At 42.4% G+C, this 27,806-nt stretch overlaps 1 protein-coding gene across 2 annotated transcripts; it reads right to left on the bottom strand.

The window, feature by feature from the left end:
- Positions 1 to 1,240: 1,240 nt before the first annotated feature.
- trappc8 (trafficking protein particle complex subunit 8) lies at positions 1,241 to 27,701 on the bottom strand. 2 transcript variants are annotated; one of them, XM_054596879.1, is made up of 30 exons: positions 27,399 to 27,701; positions 23,220 to 23,429; positions 20,421 to 20,504; positions 18,108 to 18,197; positions 16,895 to 17,067; positions 16,657 to 16,812; positions 16,397 to 16,493; positions 15,332 to 15,594; positions 14,761 to 14,876; positions 14,510 to 14,660; positions 13,586 to 13,686; positions 12,965 to 13,070; positions 12,595 to 12,726; positions 11,295 to 11,519; positions 10,694 to 10,799; positions 9,183 to 9,377; positions 8,870 to 9,039; positions 8,703 to 8,777; positions 7,732 to 7,837; positions 7,465 to 7,622; positions 6,628 to 7,061; positions 6,013 to 6,169; positions 5,806 to 5,902; positions 5,509 to 5,577; positions 5,355 to 5,413; positions 4,864 to 5,070; positions 4,276 to 4,377; positions 3,056 to 3,195; positions 2,722 to 2,811; positions 1,241 to 2,365 (listed from the first exon to the last, which is right to left on the bottom strand). In XM_054596879.1, exons 1-30 carry the CDS (start codon positions 27,553 to 27,555, stop codon positions 2,131 to 2,133), a joined length of 4,461 nt encoding a protein of 1,486 aa, XP_054452854.1. In that variant the 5' UTR covers positions 27,556 to 27,701; the 3' UTR covers positions 1,241 to 2,130. The 2 variants fall into 2 exon arrangements, with proteins under 2 accessions (XP_054452854.1, XP_054452853.1); XM_054596878.1 differs by lacking the exons at positions 18,108 to 18,197; positions 20,421 to 20,504; positions 23,220 to 23,429; positions 27,399 to 27,701 and having other exon boundaries at positions 16,657 to 16,810; positions 16,894 to 16,976.
- Positions 27,702 to 27,806: the final 105 nt, after the last annotated feature.

A 27,806-nucleotide genomic window follows, 5' to 3' on the forward strand; every position in this document is an offset into this window, starting at 1 on the left:
TGTATTTCCTGGGGTTTAATACTATACCATGACTTTTTTAGACATATTATACTATAACGTTTTTTTAACATACTATACTATGGCTTTATGACGTTTTTTGACATACAATACTATGGCTTTAATACAACTTATTTCAACATTCTATACTATGAGTTTTTTATGACAATGTATCAGAAAAATCATAATATGTGATTACTGTTCAATGACATTTTACTAACATACTAAAATACTTTTTTAATGTCATTACATAATATGACATATTTTACATACTATATTATTAAGAACTATGGGATACTTTACTATGAAATGGTTTATGACATTTTTCATACAAACAATATTATTTCCTTTAGCATACTTTAATGACTTTTTATGACCTATTTTATTACACAGGAATATTATTCTTATGAAATACTATACTATATTCATTCTGACTTTTTAATGGCAGACTAAGCTCAGACTTTTTATTAAAAAAAAAATGTATAACATACTATATTATTATTCTTTATATTTCCATGCCATAGCTTAGTATGACGTTTTATTAAATACTTTATTTATTTTATGACTATATCTGTATGACTAATGACATATTATATCATAAAAAAATGTATTGTATATTATAGGATGAGTTTTTTCTGACATTCTTACTGCCTGTATTGCCCTTTAAAGAAAGAAGTGAAGTATCAACTGCAGACTGACCGATCTGTCTGGCATAATATTTTCTCAAAAGTAGATTTTTAAGACCTGTTTCTTAAGCATTTAAAAGGAATCGGCCGTGTTTGTAAGGACGAATATAAACCAAGCTTAAAGCTAGGTTTGTGTTTTCCGTAGTGTGGCCAGCGCGAGGTGTGCACGCCAAAAAAGAACGTCCAGTCTTCTCTACACTGTCTGGCACACATTGTGCTGGAGGAATACTGAATCATTCACTGATTTTTTTCTATTGGCCTAAAAGTTTTACCAAAACATTTAAAAATGCAGAATCTTTAAATATTAAATATCGCTATCAATGAGTAAAATATCAATTATGTGAGAGTATTTAATTCTGTAATGTCAATTGCTTGCACCCCCAAATTCTTAGAGAACAATTTCTATACCATCTAAAAGACTTGAGCAGTCCGAAACATATAAATCTGTATGTATAGTCTTTTAGATGGTATATATATATATATATATATATATATATATATAGCCACATTTTCCCTACCCAGATACCAGACTCTCTCACAGTACATACAGTATCATTAGTTACATTTTTTATTCTCTATTTACAACCAATTTGTTATATAAATATAATACATCATTTTCAGAAAAGCTGTCAAGTCAATGCATACAAGAGCTCGATCACAATAGGTTAAATACACGGTTCGGGGGGGGATTATTCTGATTGGATTAGCTGACACGAGGACATGGTGGACTGACGGCGTGAAAAATCACACAGAGGATGGGCAGTGAGAGGGTGGGGGTCTCTCTTCAGGTGACGCTAAGTGACGTGTACAATATTCAGGCTGTAAACAGCTCTTGTTAAAAGAATTTAAAACTTCAGCTCGGTCCATTCAGGAATTTTACACGGGATTCCTCCAGAGTTCGGTACATTTTCAGGTTAAAGTTGTTGCATCAGTCCAAACGCACAGAAACTGATGTATCCTAGTGATGCTTAGCCCTCTTGTCATGATGGACACACACACAACCTGTTCAAAAGAAACCTTAACGTCAGATACAGAGTCAACATCTGGTCTAACACCAGCATGGGTCTGCCAGATGACTTAGCTTTTGTTAGCTTTCACACACAAGTGGGCGTTTGAGATGCTGGTGGCCGGTGTGGAATGGCGGGTGGAGACAGTGGAGCTGTGGAGGGCTGGATGGTAGGAGGGTTAACCTGTGTGTGGATGAGAGGGCCTCGCACGGAGAAAGTAACATGCAAGTGAGGCTCTTTGATGTGTGAATGAGGAAACTAAAATAGTTCAGAGGTCCATGAACTCATCAATCTCTATAAACTGTTTAAATACACCGTTTTTTCTATTTCATTAATTGGTACAAACATCTTTGTTTCCTGCTGTCCAGTATTAATCAAGAAGATCAAGTATAGTCATGTGTGTCGAGGACTCAGGAGTCCAGGTCCCCCTGATACTCTACTCAGGCATTGTTGATGATGATGAGAGCGGGACTGGCCGTCTGCTGACTCGTCTCGCACATGGCGCCCTGCTCGGCCAGCTTGGCGAACACCCGCGGCGTGTTGAGGTTGTAGACTCCGGCCTGAAGGAAACAGGCTCTCAGGGTCAGACACAGCACCTCCTGAGGCTTCAGCTGCAGCTTGTACTGGGTCTGACCCACCCAGGTGAACGAGCTGTGGACCTCCAGAGACTCTGGGCTGAAAGAGGCATGGATGGAGGGGGAGCTTAGAAAATATGTTCACGGTGAACTAGACTACTAAAGGTTAAAGTTATATTTAACTGGCATACTTATCAAGTTCTGTCAGACAGCCAAAGGCCCTCATCATAAACAGTTTATTGGATACACGCATCTATGAATTAGAATGCTTCTTTACACAGAATGCGTTCCCCCACTTGTTTCTCATTTCTGTGAAGTTGCAGCTTTGTGCTAAATTTGTTTAAATAAATGTTCTCCCTCATCAGCCAACACTCGAAAATTCACAATGTTAAAAAAGTAAAGGGGTCTGAATATGCTGTAGACAGACAGACAGACAGACTATATTAGGAGACATACCTGGTGCTTTTGTGTCTTAAGTCAATGTTGACCTCCACTGGAGCCAAGGAGCAGTTGGACAGAGTCAGAGTGACGGGCACCACACAGAGACTGGAGACAGAGAAGCAGCTTCACTAGGCAGAACCTCAAGGAGCTTATGGAGCTTCTTTACTAACTTCATCAACAGAAACTGACATATTGTTGCTAAGTTACAGCCATGAAAGTCAGAAGCATGTTCTGTACAGGGGCTGGAAACATTTAACAGACAAAGTGGTGGTTTACAAAGAAGTCTGAGTAAGACATGGAATCTTGATCCACTATGTTGATGTCCTTCATTCACCCGTCTTCCTCTCACCTCTCCTGGATGAACGGGTGTGTGTAGGTCTCGGGGTAGTGCAGGTTGGTTTTGATGAGCTGGGACAGCTCTGCAGAGGGCAGGGCCACCGGAGCAGGTACTTCTGATTTAAACTTGAGCAGCACCATCTCCTGAGCCTCCTGCAACCAAAAAACAAAGTAAAACACTTTTTATGGTCTCATCCAATCAGTGTTTAAATAAAAACATACTCAGATATAAAGCGCTACATCACATTCTCAGACTAAATCTGACATGGTCCACACACAGTCATCTTAGTGACGAAGGCTTGGGCCAGTCGCAATTATTACAAGGTCGCAATTATTTCTTAGATTAAACAATTAAGGGAACTTTAAGTCAATGCTAGAAGCTTGGAAACAAATAGATTGTAAATTGAGTGTGTTTCTATCTGTGACGCAAATAACTGTCTGCCTGAGCACAAGCTTCCAATATCAGGGAAAAAAAACTAACTTTTTTGAGTCGACTATCGTGTAGAATACATGGATGGAAACATTGCTTCTTGTTTCTCTGTTGCATATTAACTGTTGAAAATGAAATCAAACTATCTACATTACTTAAATGTCTTGCACCACACCACAACTGTTTTTTAAAATATATATTTTCTTTTTAATAAATCCATGTGCAGCAGACCCAGAGCTTTATTTAAAGCAGGCTTATATTAGAGACAGGCCTTTATATTAACCCCCGTCTGAATTATGACCAAGTATTGTTATTCAACAGTGTGAAGCGTCCTCTTCATTTTTGACCTGCTCATGGTTGCCCTTTAAAATTATTTGCTACAGCATTTTGAGGTAAAGGCACGATCAACACTTCCTGTATCCGTTTCAAATTAAAAGCCATGTAGCATGCCATTGAAGAGAATCCTTCATTTCCTTAGAAGGCTTTTATTGTGAAACATTTTCAGTATTGGTTGTGAAAAATTCAGAGACTTCTATGGTTCTCATGCATAACTTAAACTGCCATTCTATAAAAAAATACATGTTATATAGAAGTTGGAACGTGTTTTGGATTTTAGATAACTAAAGCGTGTTATATCACCATTATATGCTGTCCACTGGGTTACAGAGAGGCTGAGGTTGGTTCTCTGCGTGTGTGTGTGTGTGTGTGTGTGTGTGTGTGTGTGTGTGTGTGTGTGTGTGTGTGTGTGTGTGTGTGTGTGTGTGTGTGTGTGGAGTGTGTGTTTGTGTGTGTGCTTACTGTACCTCTTTGGGAGTCAGAGAACTGGCCTCTTTGCCGATGGTCTGCAGCGCCACATGCAGCTGGCCCTCTAGGATCAGCTGTTTGTTGTCCTCCACCACATAGGCCTACAGACACACACAACACATACTGGAAACTCACACACACACTTCGTACATTTTAAAACCTAATTATTCCTGACAGAGGAACTGGCTACAACTGTTAAATACCACATCTGCTTGGTTTACCCAAATATGAGCAGAATGATAAATATAGAAATGTTTCAAGGTGTTGGCATTGAATCCTGGGTGAATATCCAGAGGGCATTGGGGCCACTTCATGACAACATTCTTATTTTTCCCTGGTGATGGAAAAGTGCCGAGATTGTCATTTAAGCAGGTGAGATGAGCTAAAACATTCACTGTAGCTTGTTAAAACATGGTGAAGAAATGAATGCTGAATCATATTCTTTTTTTGGTAAGATCTAACAACTGTGCTGTCCATGACTCCATGGGCTAAACCACTAGACCTATATCAGGAAGTGAGTACCACATCATCAGGCTCTCTGACTCAGTAGGACCCTTTGTCATCCGGCTCTACTACACTGGATGTACCTTCCAGATGACGATTATGTTGAGGTCCAGATCATTACACTTCTTGACGATGTTGCTGATGTCAGAGGCTCTGTCCTCAGCGGATACAGAGCCATGACTCTTGCTGCTGGATGTTGTCCTGGACGACGTCCCGCTCACTCGCTGAGTCTCCGCGATCCGACAGCCACGGAAGAAGAAATCTCCACAGGGTGTGGAGGAACTGATGATCTGTAGAAAGATTCAGAAATTCTCTGAGACTCTGAATACTTGAAGTGCTATAAAAAGACATTGCATATCTTTAAATTGATACAGTGTTTGTATGTCACAGATGTCCTCAACTCAAATGTATCAGCTGATGTCACAAATTATTTCTTTCCTCGTCAACCCAAAAGGGTGTAGTTGCATCATTATGCTATTATATTAACACTATATCAATGGCATCACATTGCAAATGCATACATTATGCAATGCAAACAAATTAAACTGACAACAACATTTAGCTTTTAATTTACCCGTTCATTTCCCAGATTCAGGTCTGCAAAGGTGTATTTCTCTACGGCATCCGAAGTAGCTAGAAACAGACAAAACATAGACAAATCAGTGCACGTTACCAAGTCCAATCAAAGCACATTGATGACGTTTGTACATATATTTTTCTGTAGCTACCTTGGTGCGGCTTGCATCGCGTGGCCCTAAAACACAGCTTGGCTCGTTCTCTGTTGGTGAGTTTACAGTCTGGAGAGTAAGAGGGCAGACAGAGAGGAGCTGTGACATTTTCTGTTATCACTGCCACTGAACAGCTCCACTGCAGCATTTTGGGCTAAAGTGCCTTGCTCAAGGGCAGTTCACAGATAAAGCATTTAGGTGGCATTAAAATGCTACAAATACAGCTGTGTACCATAAAGAATACAAGGATAAACTGGAACAGACCATGTAAGAAATGAAGCACAGACACACACACACCTTTGTCATTGGTTGGGTTGATACACTTGTGGAGGCGCCAGTGTTGACTGCTGCTGGACACCTGGATGATGTGGAACTCACGCACGCTAGCTTCACTCTAGGAGACCAGAGGAGGAAGATTAAAACCAGGTTCGAGCTGTGATAGGCTGTTCAACGAGCTGCTGACTAAGTGTGTACTGGAGGCATGGGGCATGCTGGGTATCTAACCGTATTGATGTTCTCCACATCGACGAAGACCAGCGTTCCGCCGCTGCCTTTGTCGTCCAAACTGTGATGTGGGGGGACGCTGCTGCGGCAAGCCGACGCCTGCACGCTCAGAGAGCGGCTGGCACAGATGAACACTGTGTGACGCAACACCCGATGACTTCACATGCAGACAGAGGAGAGAGAGTGAGGGATGATGGGAAGTCTTTATGTGAGGGGTTAGTGCAGTGTTGATGAAGGGACCTCAGCTTACAGCCATTAAAACCACAACTGAATAGAATAGAACTTTAATAGGATTGGTACGATTTTTTAAATATTTTTGCCTTTTAATTACCCTAGAAACATGGTCTATTTGAGTCTAAATGGACCATAATTTACTAAATGAACATCATGCTGTATTGAAGAAGACTTGAAACTAGAGTTTGAGACCATAAACTCATGTTTACTGAGGCAATAAATCAAGAGAGTCATTTTCTCATAGACTTCTATACAATCAGAGTCGCCGCCCCTTGATGGACAGTAGAGAGAATGGCCTGAATTTTCAGACTGGGAGGTGATTTAGGCTGCTTATGTTTATGGTTAGCCAACTCACCTACCTTCATTTTACTTCAATTTTACCTGATTTTGATTCCTTTCTCCATGCTCTCGTAGTAAAACAGGAAGTTGATCTCATGGACTCCCTCCTGGTCCGGTCCTCTGAGCCAGAGAGGAAGCTGGGTGGACTCCCCCGGTTGCAGCGTGCTGCCCTCTATCGGGATCTCCATCACGCCGGACGGCTGGCTGAAATCCTCCGCTGACACCAGCATCTCGGACACCACTGAGCCTGGCTGGCGGGGCGTGGCCGTGGTCTTATAGGCCGAGCAGTTCTCGGCTGAGGTTGGGCTGACGGGCGTGAGGGGGGTCGTGGTCTGGCTGCCAAAAGTGAAGAAATCTGGGTGTGTGGACGCCACCCGAAGGCCGCACAGAGCGACACCGCTGACGTTGCAGAACTCAACGTAAGCCTTCCTGATCTCACCACAAAGCAGAGCAGTGGGGAACTGCAGGAAGAATACCTGACACACACACACACACACACACACACACACACACACACACACACACACACACACACACACACACACACACACACACACACACACACACACACACACACACACACACACACACACACACACACACACACACACACACACACACACACACACACACACACACACACACACACTTTGGTTTTGATGGCGAACTTATGAGCCATCCAGAGGATTGTAGATGACTAAAATGTGACAACGTGTGAATAAATGAATGTTGCTTATTAATTTGGTAAATCGCGGTTCTTTCACAGCTTACTCTGGTTTGTTTACAATAATGATCCTGGTCAGGGGGCAACAAAGACGGACCTTTAGATATGCCAGACATGGTTAGCATTGCAGGAAGTGACTAGTGAGTCAGTGTTACCTCCATTAGGGGCATGGGTGGAGTTATGATGGGATCCAGTCGCCGATCCAGACCATGTCGGACCAACATCTTGTCCTCTTTGGTCTGGTTCAGTCGTGGGCCCTGGATTTTCAGGTCCTGTCTGCCCCGAACCACCATCAAATCCAACGTCTGCTGGCCTGTAGACAGGAGCAGAGCCACACTGGGTGTTTTCTCCTGAACATAGTTCACAGTTCAATACAAGGACTGACAGCTACATGAGTGGTATCCCAGCTGATGAGTGTGTACCTTCAGAGCTGGGAGCCGTCTCTCCAGAGGAGGCTGCAGCCAGGTTGTACACCACACCCACAATGTTCAGCTGGCCGGTTCTGTGTGGCAGCAGCCGGAGCCGAGCCTGAGGTCAAAGGTCACAGTGACTGACAGCAGCACAACATAACTGGACGATAGTTCAGTCCGAAGTATCGCATAAGCCAAATAAGGAACAGCCCCAATTATTCTTTGCTGGTGATTTAACATTTTTACATGTGAGACAGGGAGAGTATAGCTGTGAAACAGAGTGGAAGGAGAGACCATCACATTTAGCGATACCGTTCCTATCTTCAAAATAGTTTGAGTTTGTAAAACCTGTAGGCGCCCTATCTGACACATTACCAGTGCATTACCAGCTTTAGATAGACACAGCCCACATATTTTTTAAGAAGAAAATATACTTAGGCCCATTGACATCAACCTGGTCTGAAGTCAATGGTGCAGCATTTTCCTGCTATTTAAAGGGTGCATTATTCAGTTAGTAAGATGTAAAGCCCGTCCACTCTTGCCAAATCGTTTCCAATATAAGTAGCAAGCAGCACTAGCTCTAATGTCGCTAAAGCTAGAGAGAGGTTAGTTAGTTACCAGATTTTGTTTCTTTTTTTGTCAGATAATTTGCCAATTGATTGCAGTCCGGATGTAACAAACAATACAACAAATATAAAATGTTAAAAGAAGATCAACACTGCTTCCAAAATAAGCTCAGGGCAGGAATGAAATCGGATTGCTGACCTGCTCCTAGATCAGACATGGTCTGTTGGTTTGACTAAACAGCATATCAGCATATTTGACATAAAGGTTCAGATGATGTTTCCAGCCCATCCAGCCAAGTGTTGCTGGAGCTGTGATACCTCATCAGGCTGATGCTTTGTTTATCTCCACTCTTCATTCTATCACACACTTGCATCACTATCTCTGCAGTCTGCCTGTAAATATATCAGAGCCCTTACCATTTTGGTCTCCTCTGGACCCATAAGAAACTCAAGGATGATCTCTGTGGTGACGACTTCGTCTTTCTGTGTCATCTGCAATAAGGAAGAAGATATTGAAGAGACCGTGGAGATCTTAGTTTGGGGGTTTTAACATCAGTCTATTTAACTGTGGCCGGACTGCTCACCCCTTCAGTCAGGGAGTCCTCATTGGTGATGGCCTCTCCTGCAGACTCATCAGTGGTCTCCTTGGATGGAGTCGCACCCTCAGCAGTGAACCTCCAGAGGAGCGAGAGGTTGGACAGAGCCAGAGGAACCTTCAGAGGGTTCCTGAACATCACCTCCACTATGATTGGCTCTGTGGGGACAGAAAGAGGGCTGTATACTGAGCAGGTGGTACTATGGAAAAAATAAGATAGTGAATGCTGATTGGTTGGCAAGCATCCGTATGTCCAAACAGCTCATATTAAGTAAAAGTCTTGGTAGCCCAGGAGCTCTTACCCTCGGCCACAGCCAGTGGGTAGCGCAGGTTGTCTGTCTGGCTGTTCAAGCAGCACTGGGTGGGCTGGAAGGTTGCTGGGACAATCCCCCTGTTGGCTGCAGCCACAAGTTGCTCCTCCAGGTGGCACCACATGGCTGCCTGGTCCTGGTCATACTCCTGGTCCAGAGACACGTGAGTGGCTGCCTGCTTTTCGCCTGCACACGTCAAGTATTTATTATTAAAAAATTGATGATAATTTGTTCAATGCAATGTATTTCCTCCGTCACACTTACAAATTCATAAGTTACAGTAAACCTTTGATGAAAGGCACCTCAGTAGTTAATTTATTGCTGTTCATAAATAGGGCTGGTCAGATGTTACTGGTGTTGCATGGTGCATTTTGCTAGGCACGGCTGCAATCTGCCAGTAAACGGAGTAGAAGAAGAAGAGGTTGTGAACCAGGAACAAAACAAGTCTCCTTTGTCACCTAACCGTCTACGAGAGAAAAATGGGGAGAGGTCTTAGGTAATTAGTTTCAACTGGTCAAGTTTCAACTGTTCTTTCATGTCAGCTAGCGTCATGTGTCATTTTGTACGGAGACGAGGACAAGCATTCACACGTTTTGGGATTATCCATGAAGAAGCCAAGCAGAAACAGCTAATGAGTCATGTGAGTTGAATGCTTGTTATGTCAAAATATATTCTGCAAAGGCATTTCCATGATTCATTTAGAGTATCAACTCTTTTTTTGACAAATGCAAAGACCACCTCAAGCAAGTGTAAAACGTTTTTTTATGGCAATTATCAAATGTTGCTGTTTCCATTCAGCTTTTTTTACTGGGATACTTCAAAATATGCTAAATGTGTTAATGGAAACACAGCTAATGACTCGCATATTAGTCATAACTCAAGAAACTAATAAATTATATAAATATAGAGTATATAAATAATACTTGATACTGTTAATATGTAAGAGGGGTTCTCTTTGAACTGTAAATGTGCTTCTCATATACTATTGTGCATTCTGTTTTAGTATCCTCAGATTAACAAATAATGAACACTTTAAATGCATGCACAAAATGTGCGGGTTGTTTATTTTCTGGAATGACATTGAAAAGGTTCCTTTTATATCTCTTAATTCCACTGATGTGATTTGAGAATCTACAGATCTCAGAATAATATTTTACATTTGTTCAATCCCTGTATCGTTTGTTGTCTTTTATTTTTCTTGAATGGTTCATAGGGGGAAGAGTTGTTACCATATCTGACCTCAAGGAGGCAAAGACTGAAGAAAAGGACAGACAGAAAGGAGGCTAGGAGAGATCTGAGAGAGAGGCTGCTTAGCTGAAGGACTAAGACAGATACACTTCCACATCATTTAACCATCTTTTAATATTACAACATCAAACGAACGTTAAGAGGTGCAGGTCTGAAAGGGGCTCAAGATAAACCCTTACAGCTTCAAGATGTGGCCATTATTTTCTCTAGATTCAGTCATGCTGGCATGAGATCACAACTCATCTTCCTGTTACCTTCTGCAAGGCGCCGTTCGTGTCCAAAGTAGACCCTTGTGGCTGAGCTGTGGATGCAGGGCAGAGGCAGCTGGGGGAGGCTGTCTTCATTTCCCACTATCACACTCTGAAATTAAACACACACACAAGATTGATAAACCAGGAGGATTGGCAAAACCGTTGATTTATTTTTTCGTTTGGCTTTGGTGCCATCACAGAAGAACTTGTGAGCCGTCCAGAGAATTGTAGAGGTCCAAAATGTGACAGAGTGGGGAAATTGAACTTGGTTATTTGTTCAATAATAGGATATAAAAAGAACAAACTGAAATTGAAGAATAAACATTTTTTTATTGTTTCACAAATCCAATCACTGAGTTGTTTACTTTGTGATCTTGTTATGTAAATCTGTGTCTGGTCTACATAATAATAATAGAAAGATTTCCTGCTGTCTCCCTTAATCTGAGCTGAAGGATGCATGTAGATGTTAATTAGAAGAGGCCTGAGAACGGAGCCTTGTGGAACTCTACATCATTGTTATTCACTCATATGTGATACGTATCGACACACAGTAGTCTCTCTCCTGCCAAGTCAGCGTACAGATGATGTTCCAAACTGTAGTTACCTTATACACATAGAGGTATTCTCTGAGGAAGGCGCCCTGCTGCGTGGCCGTCTGCCTGCTGTCATTGGTCAGGATCTGTCTGAAGGCCGTCACAGCGTTCTCTGGTTGGCTGAGTGTGAAGGACTGACGACCAATCGTGAAGTTGATGTGGTCCTCCGCCAGAGACCAGCCCCGCTCCTTGTACACCTGCATGGCTTGGCAGTAACAGCGGAGTGCGTGCCTCCTCTATATGAAGAGATGGCAGAGAGGAATAGGTACAGGAAAACGAAGAGGTGGTGAGTAAGTAAGATGATTAGAATAAAGGAGTAAAGTTTTATTATGATACCCCACATGTCAGGTTTCATTATAGATCACTGAACTCTGTGTCCACCCTGTTCAGGATTCCTCTCACATATTGCACCTTCACGAACACAAACAGTAAATCAAGCAAACAGTGTGGGGAAGTCTGACCAGTCACTTGGAAGGTTTGTTTTGGTGTGCTCACACCAAACGCAAAGCAAAGTTTTAACATTAAGTGATTACTGATAAAGCAAATGCAAAGACGCAAATTCATGCTTGAGTTTTTCAATTTTTTGTAAATTTATCAAACGTAGCTCTCCGTCATCTTCCTCCCACATAGAGGAGAGCAAAGTGAAGAGAGGAGGAACACCAGGTCTGGAGCAAAGCAGAGACTTGCTGTCTGAGTCCTGTTAACTTACTGCTCATGAAAACACAATATGTCCTAATTTTGCTGCTTCAAAATAAAAGACATGTAAATACCAAAATACGGGGTGACTTTTATTGTGAAGGATTTATAGGAATTAAATGTGTATATCGCCTTATTAGGAGAGCTTTGTTAGTGACTATTCTTCAATAAAACAAGTCTACCAACACTGGAGGGAGGAAGGTTAAGCAGCAGAAATAGCAGGGGGCTTTTATTGTGAAAAATGTATAGGAAATGATGCAATGTGTTTATCTACAGTTTTACAGTCGCTCCTTTGACCACAATCTATCCGATCAGGCAGGTCACATTGAAGTGTCAAGTGTATGAGGGCGCAGCTGACACCACCTGGTGCATCCGATCACAAAAGTCTCATCACTGCCAAAGACAGAAGATGATAGCTAAACTTATTTGTGAAAAAGTTGATGGAACAAACTATAATGCTAAACACAAACATACCTGGGATAGTAAGTGTTTGCAATGCAACGAATAAGAGATGAAACTTTGTCAAAGACAGGAACACCACCTCGTTCACAGGAACAATCCTGGCCCTGTTGGCTTAGACCACTACAGTAGATCAGTGGAGGTTGAAATGCTCACCTGTCCCGCTTTGCTAAAACGATGACCGGCCAGGATCATGTGGAAGGCAAACTTGCGCACCATGGGGTTTCGCATGTTAATAAAGCAGTGGGCAGCCTGTTCCAGCAGCAGAGCACTGCGCAGGTCAGAGTCCTGCACAAACAAGTGCATCAATTACATGAAAGCACAGAAATTAAAGTGAATCGTGTATCAATTCTCAACAACACTATCCATTTTTAACTTATAGTTTAATGGTTAATTTTGTGTATTGATAGTACAAGGACAAGGGGAATACTGGAGTATGGTGTAGACGTGAGAAGTGGAGTCCAGTGTGCGGTGCACCCGGAGCATTTCCAGAGTCAAACATTGATAACTATGAGGGTTTCCTCACCTCACTGGTCATCTTAATGAGGAGAGTTGCAGCATCTGAGTATTTGCTCTGACTCTTGAGTATCTCAGCACTGAGTAACGCACAGCGCTCCGCTAGCACCATGTTCCTGTAGAGGGCAGAGGGGAGAAAGCGTGTTGGAGGGATATTTTGGGTGATGACTGAGGTTGTATGAGGCACTTCTCCATAGTCAGTGTATTACTATAGTAGATGGAGTTTGGAGAAAGAGACAGGAGAACCAGCATGCAATAAGGACACTAGTGGACACCTCTGAACCAGGTCACAAAGTGGTCTCACAGGGTACATTTGTTTTTTATTCAATCTATTCAACAGTTTAAACATTCGATTTATGAACGAAAACCCCTGAGAATAAGTGCAGCTGAAAACGCTGCTGTCATGTGTCACTGTGTTCCTGGGTCACCACTCAGGAGACTAGATGAATGTACACTCTAGAGATCAGGAATACAGCCATAAAGGTCACTTAAAACCATTAGAGTGCAGAAAAGAAGATTCACTTTGTTGCGCCTCTGAGTGACCTTACATTAGCATATTAAGCCGGTTACCCAAAAAACGACAATAAACTGAGCCAGCAGACAGAAAAAACACTCTGTGATTAGTTCATACTTGCAGACATCTCTGTACGTCTGTATTGCCGTGTCCATGTAGTGTGCTGGGTAAGGTCTGGGAGCTCCAGCCTGCAGAAAGGCCGACACTGCAGCCATTTCCTACAGAGGGTCAGGATGAGTGGACAGGACATGAGGAGGGAAAGAGTGATCAAGAAAAGGAGGAGGTGAGAACAGAGGGAAAGTCATGATTAGGATTTTACACGTGATAAGAAATGAACCGCACCAGATTTGAAGAGTTATAGATTTGTTAGGTTAGCACAAATATCTGAACTATTATAGATTTAAAAATGTAAATTGTATTTGTTTAACTATGAAGCCTTTTGTAAAAAATTATAATTAAAAAAACAAAACATTTATATCATAATAACATAAATGAATGCATCTGAAAACATTTCCTGGCCCCCCTGGCAGAGTGCCTCGGACCCCAGGAGGTCCTAGGACCCCATTTTGATAAACCACCGCTTTAATGCACCTTTAACAATTGGGTTGGGAACCATTAAAATGGATCATCATTGGTTGCATGATCCTGTTTGAATCGATCTAAAATAAAAATCATAATAGCTGAAGCATTCATTAATTGTGATGACGTCATTATGTTATGTGCGGAATGTAACAAAGTATGCCTTTGCACTCTGCTCATACAAATGAGCATATGTCAAGAACTAAGAAATGTTCAAATGATGTTAGGTGTGTTGAGAAATATTTGATTTCTACATTTAGAATTATAATGGAAAAATATGTTTTGTGTTTATATGTTTGATTTGATGAAAACATCTGATATTTGTTTAGTTATTATTTGTTTAGTTATATTCATGACACAATTTCAATATTTTATCATTTATTATGGTTTATTGACTTACATCACATTTTAGCTTAGCGCGTGTTGGTGTGCGTGTGCGTGTGCGTGCGTGCGTGTTCTCACCAGCGCCCCTGCAGCATACAGCATGGCCTGGTCTGACAGGAAGTCTTTCTTGGCTGTGTGGTAACAGCTGTAGGCCAGCTCATAGTGTTGGACCAGGAAGCACAGGTCGGCCATCTTCCTGATCTGCAGCTCGGGGGCTTCTGGGGGATATCTGACACCACAGAGGTAAAAGATCCAATCAGCAATGTGTACAGTGTTCACGGTGGTAACGTATCAAGACATGAATAAATCATATGAAGGCTGATGCTTACAGAAGGCCACATGTGCTCTTTGGTTCACTGATGCTCTTCTCTGGAACTTTCCCTCCACCGAACCACTTCTTGGTGGCAGTGAACAGCGACCGACTCAGACCTTTCCTGGAGACCAGCTGTGGATGGAGAGGCAGAGCACGCGTCTGAGTGCTGGGAGGATTTTCAGGGTGTCAGGCTTCACAGAGCTGACTCAGCTAGTGTGGCTCTCATAGTCTATGAGCTATAATGTAGTAATGCTATTAACAAGTGTTTGTGGAGAGTTGTGAGACTGTATCCCAATCCTACACATATCTGACAATGGCAGCGGACACTCTATAGTGAGAAGGGCCAACACGCATTTTCAAATCTCAGGCACGGCAGAGTGTAGCAAACATCTCCAAAAACTGAAGAGTTGTCTGTTTTTTTTAGCTACTTTCCGTTTATTCAGCAGGATGGCAAGATTTGTTCTGTTGATATTCTATATCTGTCTGTCTCTGTGGATCCATTTCAGTCGTGGTAGCATCAGCTGGAAGTGAATATTCATTTATCACATGGGATGACATATGTGGAGGGTCAAGGCTTGGAGCTGTACCTGGTCGTTGAGCTGCCTGATGTTCTTCTCTATGTGTGGCAGCAGGCCTCTGAAGGTGAACTCTTGGATGAACTGTCTGATGTGGTCGTGGTCGTTCAGGGTCAGACTTGCCCCGTGGCTCCCTGCGCCCCCCGACAGGCCCTCTGGATCCCTCCCACCTTTCTTCAGCTCAGGGTTGACAGCACTGAGGGTGTGCAGGCTCCCCGAGCTACTCGCTGTGTCCAGCTGGAGAGGGTGGCTCTCCAGGCTGTTGGAGGCTCCGTCTTAAGGGAAACAGAATCTAAACTTAGCTCACTCACAACATAGATACCTTTGATGTTTACTCACTTTATAGGTGCTTTTATCTGTTGTAGCAACCAATCAGACCTGATGATGAACTGTGTGTGTGTGTGTGTGTGTGTGTGTGTGTTTCAGAGCACCAGAGTCCCTTTAGAAAACCTCTCATTTTACTGCAGCAGGGTCTGACATTGTACTTCGCTCCGTCATGGTTCTGATTCGCCTCTGCCTCCCTTCCCTCTAGCGGGCCCAGCAATACGGCCTGGGTCTCCAGCATCGTGGTGTCAATGTTGGCTCCCAGCGGGGACCACAAGGCAGTGAGGAGAAGCTCTGCTCCTGGAGGAGGAGGAGCTGCTGCTGCTGCTGCTGCAGCTGCAGGACGCTGAGCTCTCCTCCTCCAACTTAAGCTCCAATTGCAGGTCTAAGCCTGATCTCGGTCTGGGATCTAGGCAAGCTGGAGTCTGATTATGCTGAACCTGTGGGATTTTGTCTGATTTTGCAGGAATCTGACCCGGTGGCACCCACCGCAAACATTAAGAATAACTATATAGAAATAGCAAATCTTCTCTCTGATGGTCTCATTTACTGATGTAGATCATATAGAGGCAACAGTTTTAAACTGAGACTGTTTCATAACCAGTTGAAAGTTCCTCATATTAACTTAAAGTTAAAACAACAAGTAGTTATTAAAATAATACGGAAACATTTCATAAAACCCTGGTTAAATAACTCAGGAGACGGCCTCTAAACAAGTGCTCAGCATGTTAATGAACTGTTGAATTGACCAACCTTTCTCTGTCGTGTGATGGCTGTCCACTTCAGCTGCACTGATGTTGTTCTCAACAGCAACACTGTTCACAGCTGCAGCTGCATCATCAAGCAGCTCCTGCAATAAAGGGACACTATGTTAACACAGGGAACACTTTTAGACAGAACACCACTGAGAATCCTCTGGCTGATCATGTGCTCTCTAGCAAACTTGCTGTTGACGCTACAACAGAGTCAGCTGATGATGAGGCTGGACCATGGTCATTCACTGCAGTGCTCACCTGGTTCTGCAGATTATTCCTGTGCAGGTATTGACTCCAGGGGTCTGGAATCTGTTCATCTTCTTCAGCCGAGAAGGTACGGGAGTTCATTTTCAACAAGTAGCAGCCCTGGTGGCCGTACCTCTGCTTCATATCCTCGTACACTGAATCTGCCCTGGAGAGTGAGCAACATAAAGTCCAGTCATTCATAGTTCTGAACAGAGAAATACACCACGGAAGTGGAACTCCTTTCAGTACCTCTGTTCGCCCCCTCGCTCATGTCATGCAGTAAGACGTAGTACTTGAGCGTGTTGGGGATAAACCACTTGGGGTTGGTGTATTCTCCGCTGTGCTGGATCCTGTGCTGCTCCTGAGAGAGCTTGAGGAACTGCTCCACAGGGACTGTCTCAGTGGAGGACACCACCAGCAGGCCTGTCAGGACCAGAGGGTCAAGGACATACAACCATGTGGAGCAATAACACAGTGGGAACACTCAAGCAGGAGGGTCTAAGGGAGCCAAAGACTATGACTGCTTATCTAACTTTTCTGACAAATGTTGCAATATTTACTGTAGTCATGTACTTGAAACTACTCAGTCGTTATCAAATACTATCGTGGCGTTCAAAATCAGTTTTATAGTTAATGATAACAGCTAAAGTTGGGATGATAATGAACATGTGTAAATATCGAACCGACAACCCCTGATGCAGCGCTGTACTTTAGCTGCTGGACTATCCTTAGCTTTACAGGACGAGCTAATGTTAGCATCACACACTGACAGGCAGCACAAGCTGCTTTAAGGCACTGAATCCCAAAGGTCCACATTCAGAATTTTTCAAAAGGCTATGAAAATACCCCATGACCAAATATAAAGAGAAGTTTAAGCAGAGTTGTTTTTCAATTTTCCTTTGACTTAAATTTATTTTATTCTTCATATATTTTATTTTATATAAAACATACATTTTATCTTGAACTATAAACCTGTCAGTGTGTTTATTGTCCTATGCTTTTAACCAATAAAAAGGCCCTGAAAAGCATTAAATTGAAACATGAGGACCTAGTTTGAACAGTTTTCCTTATTAACTGTATTTTGTTTGTTTTGTCTGAGCTCTCCTGAGTATTGTGAAGTGAACGAGACTCAGTTGGGAACCGGTGATGGTGTGTATTTCTGTGCACAAATCCAGATTAAGCAACATTTCAATCAAAATCTGCATATTATTATTAAATGTTACAGAGACATAGTTTAAGATTTGAAACCCTCCCCTTACAGAGGGGTTTTCAGACATGGCTGAAACTTCACTTCCTGCTGGAGTGAATGGATACCACACACTAAGTGTTGTATTCAAACAGAACCTGTGACATGGCACAAGATCACACTGCTGAACCTAACCGCAATCTTATGAAGAGACCTGGCCAGAGCGGGTGGACTCTTCATGACCAGAGGCCAGTTTAGTGCACTGGCAGAAGGATACAGGCGAGGTAGTGGTTGAGGAACTCATGGTCGGAGGCGGGCATTGACTGCAGGAAGTTCTCCCTGTAGGTTTCAAACCAGGGCGTGGTCGCTAGAAACACAGAGACAAAATGAGATGGAGGATTTCATCAAACAAAGAACATCACTCTACTATCTATCTCTCTACTCATCTCTCCATCTCTTGTTGCACCGTGTACCATTATTGGAAAGGTATCCCAATACCCTGCCGTTAAATAAGACACTACACACCTTTTTAATAGTACCAGCTCTGTAGGAATGACAGTGTTTCAATAAGAGCAGTATTTCTGAGTTGGGTTGATGTGACAGGGGGCAGTGTGTGTGCAGTGCTCGGCTTCCACTCACTGCAGGCAGAGTGGTCATGCAACTGTTTGTTTTTTATATATCTCAACAGATGCTCTTGCCGACTGTTGTCCACAAAGTGAAATATGACACTAAAGTACTGTAGCCGTGGGTTAGGAGATCTGCCTGTACTTGTAATGTAATACAATAATAAGAGAGGCTCTGTCGTATCAACCATGATGGAAAACTCTTTCCTGCTCACGACTGTAATCTCTACTCTACAGCAGTAACAGCGCACTACAGCTTTACTCTTTAATTCTTACTTTTCACAATAAAAGCCCTAAACATGTATATGCTTAAAAAGGCATTTCGATAAGAGGCAACTTAACAAAATAGCTTACAGTACTGCTCGCACATATCTCTGCAAGGATTTAACCTGTACTATGCAGCAGTGTGACATGTGAAGGTAGAGCCTGATCTAAATTATGGGTGTCTCCTGTCCTGGTTGAATATTAAGATGTAAGAACCCCACGAGGGTTCAATAATCCAGTCCTGTTTTATGGCTTCTTCTTTCATCCTCTTCTACCTTGCACTAACTTGCTGTTTTAATACAAAAAAAAAAATAAGTTCCATATTCTGTCATTTATTATTCCATTAATTTCCTGATATTTTGGGTTTTTGCTATGGTGTTGTTTCAGTATCAACATGTTTAGGCAGGTATTGTATCAAAGTCATCCTTTTAGTATTGCAACACTACTTATTAACAAACCAACCAACCAACCAACCAACCACAGTTGCAATACCAGAATCATAAATACCCACTGTGAAGATAGAGAGCAATGTGTTTTCTCAAAACAAGAATTGCAAAACAATGTTGTGATTTCATAGTTTTGTTCCTGTCCCATCTCTAAAGAGATGGAGAGATGGAGAGATACAGCGGTTGGTGAAGGGAATAGAATGTGTTTGACGTGTGCTGTACCACCACCGTGTCACTAAAGGCACAGTGCCCGTCGTGTTGTACAGATATCATCAAAGCTTCTGATGATGAATGTGCACAGTGCAGTACAGACATCCCTAACTATATGCAATTGGAGTATTAAGACTGCATTAGACCTTTGAATAATAGCAGCTTCATGTGGGAACTGAACGTGCGCTCTAGGTAAGTGATGAATAGAGGAAAAAACTGGAGAAACTAGTATGAGGGGCCAGATGCATAAAACTCTGTCTATATTCTATTTCAACCCGGTTCTGTGTTATAAATCTCAATCATTCTGGAGCCTCATTTCCACTCCCAGTCTGGATGTAGAAACAGCCTCAAAGAGTTTAAATATCAATACTCTTACCCACTCTGAGGTTCTCCACCAGCACCAGAACAGCATAATGCAGGGCTGTGGCTTTTGATAGCGTTACCATCAATTTATCACGTCTCTGTAAACCATCATGGGTATCACGTAATATCTCCGTAATTAATTTCAGAAAAATGCGCTCATATTGAAATACTTAATCGTAAATTCAAGATTAAATTCAAATATCATGCATCAGGGGAATTTTTTTAACTCGTAGGCAATTACTTGTAATTAAGCTTAGAAATGCAAATTTGATTGACATTTGACATAAACAAAAAAAAACAATAATAATTGAAAACAACCAATACAAACTATGTTCTACTATAAGATAAGATCACCTCATAATTATTATAATACCTTATTATTTCAACTTGCTCTAGAAAAATTTGCAGGACTGGTCTGAAATCTGTTTGAGGTGACACATTCTTCCTTCCTGAATACCACTCTGTATGTGGTGTACGCATTGTTTTTGTGCATCTGGCCCCAACTCAAAAATAATCATTTCATATTTCTAGAAATCTCAACACATAGCAGAAAAGAGCCACCACATAGTACCAAAGAGGAGAGAGACAGTGCAGCTAGTGGAGACTAGATGAGAGGAGGGTGGCCGGTGTGGCTGAGCGGAGAGGACTACATCTATCCACACGTCAGCCAGGAGGCAGTGATACCTGTGTAGTGCTTGGAGGTGCTGACTTCAGACAGTGTTTCTCTCCAGGCACTGTACCAGGGGACGCTAGCTTTAAGAGAGTGATCTGATAGGTGGAAGCAGACAGCCAGGGCCAGTGTTAGCAACATGCCAGTTCCTTAAAGTCTCTTTATTCAAAATGAGAAGTTACAGATGATTAAGGAAAAAACAGGGAGGAGAAGCAAGATAGAGGCAAATGTCAAACGGGCGTTCATTATATTGATATTAACATTGTTCCTAATGCCAATTGTGTCATCTTAATTTGTAGATTTGTAAGTAGAAAACAGTCTGAAATGTAACTGGTAAGTAATCCCGCCCCTGGAACCCAGACTGGCCAATCATACCAAACGTTAGTGGAGCCAACATTAGTAGAGTACGCTAGCAGATCACTAACAAGGGTTAGCACTTCTATGCTACGATAGCTACTGTAGGTATAATGAATGTCTACACATGCTGCTTGTGCTTTTTAATGGTTGTGACAGTGAATAAAGACCTTTATTTCATTGTCTTCTGTCTGGATCACCAGGTGATGTGGTGGTTCACCTCTACACTGTGATCTGTAGTTTTAGCTTCTTCTTTTTAACCTGTTTTCACTGCTGAATCAGTTTCACATCCTGGATACATCTTTCAAACACATATTGTATACCATTCTGTCTCCTCTCGGAAATTGCTCTTTATTTTTCCAAAAAATTGATATTTATTCAGGGAGCACCGTTAGCTTTGCCAGTCTTCAGATTTCACTCGACTCCAATTCTATTACAATAATATCATTCTCATAATGTCATACAATTAGAAATAATTTTTTTTGTATTTATTCTAGTCTGAATATCGGTATTTTCACAACTGAACATCATTACAGGAATAGAAGAGTTTGTGCTAACATGGTGACATCACTAAGTCCATCTGGTAAAGAGACACGGGCAGCAGTCAACATTCTATGCAGATTCTTATTTGGAGGTAAAACTGAATGCTCTTGTGATGTCAAAAAAAGACAACTTAATCCCCAGAAACACTTGATGATGTCCTTCTTAAGATAAATGGCTACCATCAGCCTAGCCCATGTATGAGGAAGGCCACTCCCCTCAATAAAATGATAATAATTGATGATTTCCAGATAGGGTTGGGCGATATGGTGTATACTGTGCAGTTGTATAGATTTGGCAATACGGCTACCATCGTGGTGGCTATTTTGGGTAATATTGAGATTCTCACGTGAACTCGCAAAGCTAGCTGACTCGCAAGGTAATGTAATTTGGGCAGAGAGTGGAGTTAAACATACAGAGCAGGAAGCATCCCAACCAACCCAAGATGAGGAAGAAACTCTGCCTACATGACATTTGTGCACTGTAGTTTATTATGTTTTGTCAACTTTTTGTAACGAAAGATGAGCATATCCTGCAGGCAAAGTCTTTTATTCTTTTGGTATACTCTAAAATACAAATTTGTGTGATTTTTATATTACAGCGATTTATTTACACCTGTTAACCCTGAAAACTTGTAACACTGTTAGTGTTGTCTCATGTGATGGTATGGCTGTTTTAACCCATTTCTTAATTGTATTTACTGTATGATGATATAAACTGTTAGCATAATATAAAAGGCACGTATACCGTGATAGAAGACATTGGCCATATTGCCGACCACTATCTCCAGGCAAACACAAGATGTTAGTGAGTAGGAATGCCCCCCGAAAAACATGGTTCTAAACGGGAATCGGTTCCAAATGAGTAAAAACCCTGAGTATTGATAAGGTCCGGAGTTAAAGGTTCTGCTATCGGACTTTAGAATTTACACAGTGAACCTCCTCTCTCCGTCTCTGTGCTCGTCTTTGCACGAGCGGTGGATGACATGCTTGATGACTCTGAGCATTTCCCCAATGTCTGAAGGGGCCATTCTTATGAGGTACACTGTGGCTTCAACCCAACGGATTTAACTTTTACATACAAAAGAAATGATAAACTGATGCACTGCCCAACAGTATATCAATGTTTTTAAATTAGATCCACCTCAACCAGCTCCGCCAGTAAACTGTATCAGTAGTAACAACCCAAGAAGCAAAAAATAAGCACTTACAGGGGGCATTTTTCTGAATTAAAGGATAATTCAAGTACATTTAAATGACAGTTCAATGAGTGACTCTTCAATAACTAAACATAATGTCGGCTTCTACATGATATCAGCCCAATTAGAACCAGAACTGAGAGACGCAGAGGGTCCTGACAGAAAGACTAGCATGGTTGATTTTTTTTTGATTTTTTTTTTTACTTTTAGCTAGCTACATTAAGATTTCACTACAGGCTAAAATAATTTGTTAGGTTTACCTCAAGAACTCTCGGAAGGATTGACAGTCTACATTGTCTCTTTGTTGACAGTATGGACACAAGAATGGGTCCAAAGTCATTTGTGTCGCCAAGTTGACACAGTCAAAGTTGAGAAAGTCGCTTAAGGCTTTTTCCTGACCAAAAGACAGGCAGTATGATTACACACAGCTTCAGACACCATTTTCTGTTTACATTCTTATTCCTGAAAGTCCGTCCCTAGCACCTTCTTTCTGATGGCATTACGCACGTCATGAAAGACAGCAACAACTGGTCGGTACCAACGTGAAGTCTGTCGTGTCTCTCAGCTGAGACACGGCAACTATTTTGACTATAAATGGCCTACTCTGACAGTGGTTTAGGTTAAAATATGTACATCAGTTCTTTTTTTTATTATTATGGAATTGATGGAATTTGGCATTGACGTTAAATAAATCCTGTATCGTTCCAGCACCAGTCCTTACCACTGAAGTTGAGGTCGTAGTCTCCGGCCGTGATCACGTTGGTCGCCGCCCCCTCCTGTGGCTGGCAGGATAACACCACTTCATTGAGCAGGCGGCGCTGGGCGGGGCTGAAGGCAGCAGATGCTGTGTTTGGGCTCGTCACCACATTGTTTACACAGATGCGCAGGTTTTTGACAACCTGCACCTGGTTATTGGGGTCCCGGATGTGACCTAGAGAAGAAGATGACAAGAAATGTATTTACTGCTGTCTGCAAACTGTTTTCAAGACATGTATTTGTTTTGTGCATTTCCCTAGAACTAAAAGTAATTGTTATACCAGCAAAGGGCAATCGCTGGTTCAAACCTCTTTACGCCAACATTTGTCCACCCCTCCCTTCCCAATTGGGTAGAGAATCCACCGTGGCCTTCAGGTGGTAAAAATGCAAGAAGCCCTATCGAGAGATTGTCAGGTATGCCTTGAATTTTTTTGAAAAGGAAAAATACAGACCCTGGACATGATGCTGATTAACATCATTCCAAATCTTACCCTGATGAAGAGCCCCCTACAAGTGGAGATCAACGGACAGCAAAAATGGAGAGCTCAAGGCAATACATTGACACTCATCTGTCATCTGGACTTTCTTTACCCGCAGATCCTGCTGCACCAACTCCGTAATGCCTAGCATGTGGGGAAAAAACATCCAACAGTGCCTGGGTCCCTGGCAAGCTTTAGTGTCATGTATATTTGCGTGATCGTTACAAGAAAGCTTTCAAAACTCGCTACCTACTAGCCGAACTAGTGGCCAAGTCTACGAACATGGACAAGTGGACATTTTCAACTCTTGGCCAGTGTGAGCTTTGTGGATGGAAATGCCGTTAAAGTTAATGTCCTTTAGCGCAAGGCTCACAAAAACAACAGATGAGGAAATTTTTGGGATCACAGAGTAGGCATGCTAACTTCTGTATAACCTTAACCAACTCACAACCGGTGACGTATTGCAGTAGCAGTAACTACAATGAGCAAAGAAGTAGTAACTTTAAGAGAACGAGAGCCAGAGTAAATGAGTCAAATTGAACACCTTAAAGCTTCATGCTCACACTCTTGTCACAGAGTAGGAAAGCACATTGCTATTGCCAGTTGAGTGACAACTTTGTCCCACTCATTTTTCTGTAACCAGTGTAGCTAGCAGACAGCTGGCTAGTTAGTTAGCTAGATAATTTTACCATGCTTTAAGTCAAACAGTGAGCTGGTGGCCGGCGGCAGCACTTGGTCTAACAGGGCATCCGCCTCACTCCCCACCGCTCCAGAGACGGACAAGCTACATAGCTAACTAGCCAGTCATCTGTCTCCCCAGACCTGCGACAACACTCACTCACGGCCCCACTGATACTTGTTGTCACCATGATCACAGTCAAGAGACCACGGAAAAGAGTTGGCCGTTCTACTCCTATTCTGCTTCTGTTTTGAAGGAGCTGAGTATACGAACACAAGGCCGAAACTAGATAACTGATTCAGTTCAAAGATCTCCCTCCGAGACATCTGAAAAGGGCCACTCTCAAAATGTTCCCCCTCACCCTAAAATGTCAAGGTCATGTCAACACTGCTGCATTGTCTGAGATAATTAGAAAACATTTGAAACTCTTGAGGAGAGGTTAGCCTTTAATTTGCCTACACCGAATCACTTGACTAGGTTAGGGACCCATTTAAAAAGGACATGACTTTGCAAGAGAAATAGCAACTCATTAAAAGGAGTGACTGTGGTTAAAACTCAGCTAAGCTGATCTAACTGGACTTTTTTTGTTTGCGTGCCCCCAAGGAGTTCCCAATCCTGACAAACAGAGCCATTTCAGCATTGCTCCCATAATCCACAACTTACGTGAGGTTACAAGCTTTTAAAGCCTCACTGCTATAAAAAAAACTAAAACCAGAAAAAGACTGACCGCAGTCAAGGAAGAGCTATGTGACTTTTTTGAAATTCTGTCCAGGATATCAGCTTTGTGTTGATCTAAACAAGGCTGGTTACACACTTAGTGAGTGTATCTAAATGTATTTGTAATATGTTGTACTGTGATAGGCTGCTATGTTTATACATGTAGCATTTGGGATGGTGGCATTTGTGTATTGGCCTTTTTTAGGCCCCTCACCATTTGGTTACCAGAGTAACATGTATGTATAAAGCCCCCCCTTTCTAGAATGCAGGACAGAAAGGTGCACATCCTGCTATGTGTGTGTCTTTTCTCCTTGCTGTATGAATCCTCATCATTATCATACGTCTTGTCTTCTGAAGTAACTATTACTTGCTTCAGAAAGACAGGTTGGTTTAAATCGCTCTCCACATTAACTACTAAATTTCAACTCTCTGTGACCTGTCGACCTTGCTGGCAATGAGAGCAATCACGAAAGATACTGTCGACATGTGCTTTTGTCGGCAGAGTCCAACCGGCAGAAGTACTGATGAGCTTTGGTACCTTTGACGTTCCTCATTACTGAGTCATCTACACCAAGAGACACTACAAAGTAATATGTCTTCATATTTGATTTCAGACTATTTTCTTATGTTGCCCTTCCAGTCAGTGATGGCTAAAGGATGTGGTACTATAAAACCATCAGATCACTACTGAGTAGTTGCTGAATGTTCCCAAATATCAGTAATTGTTTATAACGCAACTTAAAAAAGTTATACGGTGAATATCCAAATTACAATGGCAAAAGTTACTTAATATAAACAAAGAAACATTAGCCTTCATATTTTCTGGCCAATGATACATTCATCTTAAAAATAGGACAGAAACTAACCTTGCTGACATTGGTGATCTGACATTAGGCTAACTTTAACTCCTCCAGATGTAACTATACATTATATAGCATTTTGCTAACATTAGCTAACTTAAGATGTGACTATATACAATCATAGACTGTATAAAGGCAGTGACGTAGTCATGGTGACGTCACCCATTGGTTTGTTGACTGCCATATGAAGCCTAGAGTCCTGCGATTTAGTTAGTGACGTAGAAACGCTGTATACAGCTCTGGTAGCGGCAGTGACCTGCCAATCACAGTGAGCCCGCCCCAAAGCATACCCTGCTTTATGGTCTATTGACTCATAATTTCCTAAATGAACATCTTGCTGTATTGAAGAAGACTTTAAACTAGAGATTGAGACCATAAACTCATGTTCACAATGTTTACTGAGGGAATAAATCAAGAGAGAAGTAGTGTCATTTTCTCATAGACTTTTATACAACCAGAGGAGTCGCCCCCTGCTGGTCCGTAGAGAAAATGCACGTTTTAAGACACTTCAGCATTGCCTTCACTCAGCAGAACTGGAGGTTGCCGCCTGTATACAATGTAATGTGTGAAGGTTGTAACCCTGATGTAATGTGACTAACATAGTAAAGTTACCTTTGAACAGACATAGCATATCTACATGTAGCAGAAATAAGCCAAAATTGTTCTGTTTGCTCAACTGTTATTGGAGCGTATATCGAAAAGGGGCGGGGCTTAGGAGTGACCAATGGATATATATCGATCATTTTGGGCGTGATCTATTACTTCACCAGAAACGGTGTCATCACAGACCTTAGATGGGCCATACAGTCTTTTTTTTCAAGCCACCCTGCCAAACAGAACACATGATTAAAACAAGTATCATGCAGTGAGAAGAGTGGACTGACAGTTTTATTTAACCGGGATGCGACTGTTTGGGACCACTTGGCTGCAGTAGTCTGTCACTGCCCCTCGCTGCTGTGGCCTTCTCTGCGCAGCCGGTTATGTTGACATTGGTTTGAGAGACCACGGGTTGCTACTTGCTCTCACTTGGCTCTACTCAGCTAGTCTTCATGAGTGGACTGTCACTAGAGACTATCAGTCAATTAACGCAGGTAACTCCTTTGAGCCATCTCTCGATCATGGAGCAACAGGATTGTTAGCCGACAGTCTTATAAGCTTCTCCTTGAGACCGCCTTCAGTGGTCAGGTGTCACTCGGCCCTCTCAGGTGTCAGCCTGGACTCCATCTCCTCGCCCGGTCAACGCAAACAGCTGCTTAGATGCAATCCCGTCTGCTAGCCGTCGGTTAGCGCTGAGCTAACGTCAACTTCGCAGGCTAACGATGCTAAGCTATCTCACCAAAAGCTCCGTCTGTGACAGCTCCGACATCGACAGTCCAGAGTAGCAGTGGCTAGCGAGGGGTTGAGCTTACCTTCGGACGTTAGTCTGCAGAAAGGCCGCAGCAGCTCAGCGAAATTCAGGTTGTTCTTGCGAGTCACTCTCTCCGCTTCCTCACTACATAAGACGGCCACCATCGGGACGAACGAGTCCTGGACGAACTCCTGCACGGACTGTACGCACTGGGCCATGTCGGACCGGCGTCGACACCAGCTCACACACTGAAACGATTCAACTGTCCCGTAGACGGAGAAAGCCCGACTATATCATTTCGCTACTTCTACTCCTCCTCTATTCGCAGACGGCAGCCATGTTGGATTTTGCCAACCGACTTCCTGTGTGGAGCTGAGACGATCAGGTGATGCCTGATACCTACTTCCTGTTCCTCTCCACGTGAACAGTGTGCGCTGATGTTTCACCTTAACGTAAATACTCCATATGG

This window comes from Anoplopoma fimbria, chromosome 3 (assembly GCF_027596085.1).
Source record: "Anoplopoma fimbria isolate UVic2021 breed Golden Eagle Sablefish chromosome 3, Afim_UVic_2022, whole genome shotgun sequence".
NCBI lineage: Eukaryota > Metazoa > Chordata > Actinopteri > Perciformes > Anoplopomatidae > Anoplopoma > Anoplopoma fimbria.